The following is an 8,549-nucleotide window of genomic DNA, read 5'->3' as shown; positions in this document are numbered from 1 at the left end:
TTTGAAGACCTTCGTTTTCTCCTCTAAATGTCTAAGTATTAAATGCATCAAAACACGTGACAAACCAAGCAACTTCACAAACCACTAAAGTATAGGTCTTTTCGACACTAATAATGTATATATTAACGATTTTTGGATGTATATTAATTTGCAAAATTTGAAGTTCGAATTAAACTGAAATTGTATGGCATGCATCTAGATTGATTTCAATATAAAATGGGAATATTACAAATAGTGTCCTATGTTTTTATCGATTGCCATATGATTCTCCTAACGTTTCGAAATATGCACTTTATCCTCTTATGATTTCAAGTAAAGTGAAAGTTTAACGAAAAATATCATCCACAATGTCGTTAATTAAAATACTAATAGTGTTCTTATTTAAATATTAAATCAAACAACGATATAACCATCTTACATAAAACCATAGGGGGACTATGTGGATAAATATAAAACTACAGAGGGATAAAGTTGATATTCATACAAATTATAAGGGGATTAATTGGATATTGTGATTCTACCACATGCACTTTTGAAATACGTGTGCTTCAATTGCCTTAAATAATGGTTCATTCCGTCAATTTTTCACTTTATATAAAATCACAAGGGGATTATAGGCTTATTTTAAAACTATAGGAGGATCATTTAACATTTGACATTATGCAAAACCACAAGAGGCTTATATGTAATAATTTACCCAAACAAAACTGAATAATTCAAGCTCCAAAGAAATAAATTCTGTAATGTAGATCAAGTTGTTCCTAGTTACAAGTGGTTCAATGACTTAGTTATGTCTACTTCATAGTGTACAAGGCCAAATGTTGAACTCATGAAAACTAACTACTGAGAAACAAACAGTGAAAGGGGAGGGGGGGGGGGGGGGAGTATACTCCCAAAGCATGACTGGCCATGTCAAGAATCCGCAATATCATGCTTTTTTATGACTGATAATTCTTGGTGGGGGTCTGAATAGATGTTCAAATTGACCAAAAGAACATGATTAGCACTATGATGAAATTATATCTTGTCAGATAACTAATTAGCGCTTCTATGATTGGCCAAGACCACAATCACGAAGGAAAAGTATAAATTGGCCCTTTTAAAATTAAAAAAAAAGTACAAAGAATCTGTAGAAGTATCCAGGGCAAAACTACAATTCGTTGTTGCGAAAAAGTCTTAGGTTATGCTTATAGTTCAAGCTTGAGTGTTCCATTATCTTTTCATTTGTCACATCTTTAATGTATTCAATAAACGCACAGGATTAAAAGGACAGCTTACCAATTTACACCGTAAATTATCCAGCAAGTTTAGAACAATTGATTATGTTAAAAGAAAGGAATACAAAGTAATAACATAATTTATAGATTCAATATTAATTTTATATGATGGAACTTATAACGTACAATCTAAAAGCACTCTCCCACATTCTCTCGCCTTAATTACAATTTCTAGGATATCAATACCTAAAACCCCATATGGTTAGGACGACATCCATTAGACAAACCCTTTGTAAAATATTTAAAATTTTAAGTAGTGCATTTAAGGTGCCGAGTATTTTTAATATACAATATACATACACGTATTTGTTGTTCCCGTACATTTATATACTTTTCCGATTTAATTTTACTCTTTAAAAAATATAACTCTTGGGTAACTAGTTAGACAAACCCAATAAGCAATTATACATAAATAAAGATTGGAGCATTTTTATCTATTTACAAGAAAGAAAAGAAGAATTTGTTTGGTTTGTGCTTCTGCATTGAGTTGGATGGTAGGGGGGAGAGATTATAAGTGAAAAATCATGGGTTTAACACCTCCTATTTACCAAAAAAAAAAAAAAAAATCAAGAACATATGCTCCAATCTCAAAAGTGACATTTTTTTAATTTGTATTTTCCTTTATCCCAAATTCCTTGCCAACGTTAGTCTTTGTGATTTGCACGTCGAGAATGTCTGACTTTCTTCTTGGGGCAATTCACATACGTTTATTTTTGCTAAATTTATAGTGCAACTATTTTTAAAGCGTCTACAATTTCAATAGTATCCACTTTCAATCAAAATTTAACACAGTTTGATGAGAATTTTTTTAGAGCAAATTTATTTGGTCCCTCTCTCATAGGAGAGTTGAATGAGATTTTAGTTGGAGGATTTTTAGAGAGAGAAGGAGGAGAATAATAGAATAACGTCTCCACTTATTAATTCTCAAGATATATATATATATATATATATTGTATCTCTTTGTATGTTTGATGTAATATCTGCCATTAAATATAACTTTAACGAAATCATGATATTTATCAAGAAAAATATACATGTTTTCATCGAAAAATTATGTTTTCTATATTGATAAAGATAACGAATTTTTAATTTTTAATCTTCAAGAAGTTCAACATATAAATTGTTGTATAACAGAGATCCACTATGCAAGCCCTTAATTTTATATTCACAAGATATGGAACAAAATTTGAGTCATTGAGTACAATTTTCCTAATATATATAATTATAATGTTACACCTTAGATTCAGTTTTATTTTATTTCTACGATTTCTGCCTCCAAAATTCATGTCTCTTCATCATCTTGAGGTAGGGTTTTCCCTCCCATTTGTTCTAGTCTCTTTCGAGCCGCATAAGCCTGCAATTACATAGCACCGTAGCTAGATTAGTTTCTAGAAGGAATTAAATGATTTTATGGTTTTCTACCTTGGACTTAGTTTAATCAAAATGTATTTTTTCATGCAAAATAATTTATAAAGTTTGTAAAGTGTGTATAGGCACCTCCTTTTTCCAGTTTGCTAGGCAAACTACCAACAATATGCCTAGAATTTGAAGGCATGATCCAAGAAGCAATCCGTACCAAAGACCCTGAAATCAACCATAATTCAAGTAGGCAGTAAATTAGTATTTTGTGTTGAATTTTTCTATAAGATTATACAGCACGTACGCATGATGGTGGGAATGATACAATTAACAAATTAGCCTGTAAATGGTAAAAATTACGACTCAGTAATACTAGAAAGTTACCCAAAATGGTGGAGATTACAACTTTATAACATGTATAACCCACAAATACTGGGAGAAAAAAAAATCACGTATACATGTTAAATTTGAATTTAGAATCTCTAATTCATTAGTTCCTAGCCTTAATCACTAAATCAAAACTTCATCTATAGTATTTGTTATTAAATTTAAGAAGTGCTAATTTAAGAGTTAGGTCGTTATCCACACACATTGAAAAAGTAATTTAACATCATTTTACTAGTCACCCCACAATGTTCCTTCAATAGTTTAGGGGCTGTTTTTGTAAATATGGTAAAATTCAGTACTGTTACTGTAATTATCACTAATTCATTAGTTCCCAACCTTAATCACTAAATCAAAACTTCATCTATAGTATTTGTTATTAAATTTAAGAAGTGCTAATTTAAGAGTTAGGTCGTTATCCACACACATTGAAAAAGTAATTTAGCATCATTTTACTAGTCACCCCACAATGTTCCTTAAACAGTTTAGGGGCTGTTTTTGTAAATATGGTAAAATTCAGTACTGTTACTGTAATTATCACTAATTCATTAGTTCCCCGCCTTAATCACTAAATCAAAACTTCATCTATAGTATTTGTTATTAAATTTAAGAAGTGCTAATTTAACAATTAGGTCGTTATCCACACACATTGAAAAAGTAATTTAACATCATTTTACTAGTAACCCCACAATGTTCCTTAAACAGTTTAGGGGCTGTTTTTGTAAATATGGTAAAATGCAGTACTGTTACTGTAATTATGATGTCCCTAGTTAAGCATAATTACTAAATTGTATCACATTATTAATATATTTCCAAATTTGCATCATTAGTTTAATTAATTAGCATAGGTAACTCTGTTTTAACAACAGTTTAATCAAAACTATGGGCAATTTTGTGAAAGTAGAATAGCTTAATGAATTCACCTTGAGGCCTAAGTCAAATTTGAAGCATAATACAATGCCCAAAGGAGCCCCGATCAGGAAATAGCAGCCAATATTCATATATGCTACAAAATTTTGCCACCCTGCTCCAGCAGCCACACCTACACAGTTGAAATGTTGTATTGCTCATAAGCATTAATTTTGCTCAAAATTTTGATGGTGGAAAATCCTTGTAAATGCAAAAGACAATAATAGAATGAGTAAAGAAATTCGTAGAAGAGTTCTGGTGCAAATGCCTCATCCTATACAAAAAAAAGCTTGCTTAGAAAATCCAATTGAATCAAACTTTTTCCAATTTTTTTGGAAATTAACCTATTAATGTTAAAATTCTCTATTCATTAGTCTTCAATATAAATAATTTATCATATTGTATACTTGTTCTCTCCTAATCTAGAACACCTTTTCCACATTAACATGATAACCCTAAGAGTTGATTATCTCTATATCCGCTTTACTTTTATTCTAGATGTTGCTATGAGAACGACCCGAGAAAAAAATATTTCATCAAACTTTTAAGTATTGATATTCTATACATTGACAGCATATGCACAGTACACTAACACGATTGGATGCACAGTACACCAACGCTATTCAAATAAATTGGCAATCTAATAGAGTTGAATTCTGAAATTAAGCATTAGCAGATTATGTTAGCTCTTTCACCATATGTAACCTATTTTGAACAAATGTCTAAAAGAGTGCTCAAAATACCCAAAAGATTATAGCACACAAAAATGGGTTAATTTTGGAAATGATGAGTACCATTTGCAGGAATGCAAGAAAAAGTTATATGAGTTCCGAGAAGTGGGGTGAGCTCCTCCACCAGCTGTTTTACTTGTTCATCATCTGAGAATATTGCTGGGTAGTGCTTCCGTTGTAAGAACAGAACCAGAGCAAACAAAAGGCCGAAGAGGGTGGAAAATATTCCGACTACCATTACTGCGAATTTTGCAGCTCTTGATCGCCCCGAGCCCAATTCATTTGACACCCGCACGCTGTCATTTTAGGCACGCCCAATGTCATTATAAGCGTAGGCGGAATTAGAAATTTTATTTCTTTTCTTTTTTGAGAGGTCGAACTCTAATTCAATTAAAACTTAAGTATACAACGTGAAATACTTTTAATTTTTTGTAGGGGTAATAGTGCAAATTTTACCTTTTTTTTCTTAAAAAAAAAAACCCATTCCCACTTTGAACCTTTACTTTTAAATCCATTCTCATTTACATGCTGAGTCCATTATTCACCGTTAATTAGCATGTCAAATTTCACTTTACACCTCTAATAAATTATCTATTTCCACCTAGCATCCCCAAACTCTTTTTTTCTTTTTTTGTTCTATCCTTACATTTAAGATACCCTGTCTCGATTAGATTTATGGAATTATTTGTGTCATTTTTTTTTGTAATCTCATAATTCTTCAAATATTAACTAATCCACAAAAGGACATGGTATTAATGTGTAAATGAGGAATATGGTACCAAAAAAAAAAAGAAAATAAAAGGTGCCATTAGCAATAAAGGGCAAAAAATGTATTCATTAATGACCTATTTACCAAAGAATAAACCTGTTTAACTATTTATTCCATAGTTGGGTAAAACATATCATATAGTGTTTCAAGTACTTTAATTGATTTTCCTGTAACATGATTTAGACGTCGATTAAAGAGCAAATTGACTAAGATGTTACACTTTCATGCATATCATGTAATTTTTCAATCGGTGTTATTGTCATCAATACAAACATAGACTCATGATGGATGATTGACACGAGTAATAATTGGACTAAAATGGGAAGAACATACAAATTTATAGTATAATTTGTCCCAAAAATTGAAATTTCAAAATTTTAAGTGAGAATGAGTGATAAGTTAAAAGGTCCAAAGTAAAATTAGTTCGAACTCATAGATAATTATCGTGTATTATTCTAATAATAGATTTTGTGTTTTACAATTATTGCTATCAAATACCACGATTTTACAATAAAACAACTTGTGAAATTAAATGACTAATGAGACTTTTATATATATATATATATTTTTTTTCCCCTTCTTGAAGGTAAATAAACCACATTTAAAACATACCTTACGGCAGCACTAAACCCCGTGCCCACCGTGGTGGCTATGCCCAATATATTAAAGCTGCAAATGCCAAACCAACAAACAAAGTACGACACTTAGATAAGTAACAATTTAATTAACTATGATTTTCAACATTTTTTTTAGCAACCTTTTCCCTAAGTGGTCGACTTTTTTTTTCTTTTTTTTTTTTTAAAAAGAATTTGTCTAACGAGCGTCTTTGAGAATTAGTTAAGTAGGATTTAGAGTGTTAATGTTTTTCAAAAAAAAAATGAAGTTAAAAAAATATAAGTGCACATATGGCAATAAAAACAAGTAATATGGAAAAAGTAAAAGAACTGGTATGGGAAATATTTTCTACAATGATATTTTGGTTAATTATAATAGCCAGACAATTCAGTAAACATTTTCCTTAAATTTTTTTTAAAAAAATTTTCTAATAGAGGAGGGGTGAAATTGAGTAAACACTTGCATATATGTCAATTTCACCAACTTGGGGCTGTGAGCCTGTGACAAGAAAACTTAAACTTTCTCCCAAATTCTGAGTTCAATGTCTTCTTGCGTGCAGCTGACTTTCTCTAAACTAAACATTAAAGTAAACGAAAAGGCACCAATGACTTGTCTAACAATCCATACCTTTAATGTTCAATTCATCAATTATGGAGTTTTGATTTGACCATTGTATGAACTCACCATATAGACAATGCTGCCACTGAAACTTCAGCATTCTTTAAATATCCAGAAAGAAGGGTCACTGCCATCCCATTCCACGTTGACAAACTGCAAATTTGAGCCCAAATTTTCATTATTTTTTATTTTTTTTTTGGAAAAAGTACATCATATCAAGGAAAAAAATGTCATGGTAAGTACATCCAATTTTAAAAATTACGATTGTACAAGTCATTGGCAGATGCTGCCCCCAAGATTTTAAACATTCTAATATATCCCCTTAAACACATCAAAATTTTCGTTTTTATACCTATAGAAATTAGACTTTGCCATCCCTAGATTTTAGAAATCAATTTATACTTTCTTGAAATGTTAGAAGTTTTCACTTGTATGTATGTATATGTATATATATATGACTTTGCCTTCCAAGGTTTCTGCAAAAATGGAAGGATGCCCTGCTAAGTATACTTCTTTACTAATTTTGCCCCCCCCCCCCCCCCCCAAAATTTGATGAACTCGGTCTTTTAGTTGTACAAGTGATTAAAAATGAATTCAATTTCTCCAAATCAATATGTCAGTTCAGTCAATATACATACATGAATTCCAAGAATTATACCATTGCATAAGAGCTGATAACACTGATAACTTGAGAAATCCTGAAAGATTTGTGAGGGCTTTCCATGAAAAGCCAGGCCAAGTTTGACCACAGCTACCAGAGATGATATACAAGAACTGAGCCACTGCTACAAACCACCATGATGAATTCAGCATCAGGGCCGCGCCGGGAAGACCCCATCCTATCTTGAGTATCAAAAACCAGCCCAGAAAAGCATGTAGAGAAAGCGCCACCGCAGCTATCAGAGCCATCTCTTTAACCTTTCTTTGAGCTTGGAGAAACTTTGTGGTTGGAATCATCAATGCATATGCAAACTGCTGTGGAATCATCCACAGGGCAAATCTTCCTGCCTCAGTAGATATTGTAGCAGTTTGGCCTAGGAATTTCAGGACTGGGGTTGCAAATATGAAGAGAGAGAGATTTCCTAGTGTTGCACTGGTGAGGATAAACCATGACTTTTGCATGTATATTCCAAGCATATCATATTGCTTCGCTCCATATGCTTGTCCACATAGAGTATCTAATGCACCTGCCGTTCCTGCCTGCAGAAGAAATGAAAATAATCATTCATCAGTTACCATTTACCGACGAAGGAATTTCATAGAAAAGAGACTCGTGCAAATTAATCATCTACCAGGAACCAAATTTAAATGGTGACACAAGGATTTTCTGAAGCTGTTAGAAAATAGGGAACAAAGTTTATCTAATCCAGGTGCTAAATTTCATGCATCTAAGGAAACAAAAAGAAAAAAAAAGAAAGAAAGAACAATAAATAGTGAATTTTGCGGATGAATAAATGTCTATGTACCAGAATGCTATAGCCAAAATCTGCAATGACTGAATTTTCAACTGAAATTGCAGCAAGTTGAATGGTTCCCAAATGGCCAGCAAATATCTGAGTGAAGCAGCCGAGGCCGTACAGGCAAACTGAAGCAAATATAAATGGACCGGCTAGGGACCAAAGCTTCTTCAATTCAATATAGAATTCTCTTGGGAAGCCAATGATGCTAGTATTATAAAATGTGTGGTCAGCTGTAACTGAACAGGGCTTCTTTTCAATTATAGAATTATTCTGGTCAATTGCGTTTGGATTATGGGCATCATAAAAAGTGCAGAGCAGGGGCTGATTGTGGTCTTCCTCCATGGCCTGTACAGGCACTACACACAGTCATACACTAGTATGCCAGAAAGACAAATAAATATAAAGGGAGAGACGTAAAGGGTACTGG

At 32.3% G+C, this 8,549-nt stretch overlaps 1 protein-coding gene across 1 annotated transcript; it reads right to left on the bottom strand.

The window, feature by feature from the left end:
- Positions 1 to 2,419: 2,419 nt before the first annotated feature.
- Positions 2,420 to 8,549, bottom strand: LOC113727099 (protein DETOXIFICATION 29). The gene is made up of 8 exons (XM_027251083.2): positions 8,129 to 8,549; positions 7,321 to 7,862; positions 6,729 to 6,815; positions 6,042 to 6,098; positions 4,724 to 4,956; positions 3,944 to 4,062; positions 2,775 to 2,861; positions 2,420 to 2,631 (listed from the first exon to the last, which is right to left on the bottom strand). The coding sequence occupies exons 1-8, from the start codon at positions 8,462 to 8,464 to the stop codon at positions 2,560 to 2,562; spliced, it is 1,533 nt and encodes a 510-aa protein (XP_027106884.2). The 5' UTR covers positions 8,465 to 8,549; the 3' UTR covers positions 2,420 to 2,559.

The sequence above is a fragment of the Coffea arabica genome, chromosome 2c, assembly GCF_036785885.1.
Source record: "Coffea arabica cultivar ET-39 chromosome 2c, Coffea Arabica ET-39 HiFi, whole genome shotgun sequence".
NCBI lineage: Eukaryota > Viridiplantae > Streptophyta > Magnoliopsida > Gentianales > Rubiaceae > Coffea > Coffea arabica.
Note: the sequence above shows the minus strand (reverse complement) of the source record. Positions and strands in the feature narration are given on the sequence as shown.

Coding starts and splice junctions, on each gene's coding strand:
- LOC113727099 (XM_027251083.2), bottom strand. CDS start 8,464: ATGGAGGAAGACCACAATCAGCCCCTGCTCTGCACTTTTTATGATGCC. Junction 6,816..7,320: donor TTATCAGCTCTTATGCAATG/GTATAATTCTTG, acceptor TCAAATTTGCAG/TTTGTCAACGTGGAATGGGA. Junction 6,099..6,728: donor GTGGCAGCATTGTCTATATG/GTGAGTTCATAC, acceptor TGGCATTTGCAG/CTTTAATATATTGGGCATAG.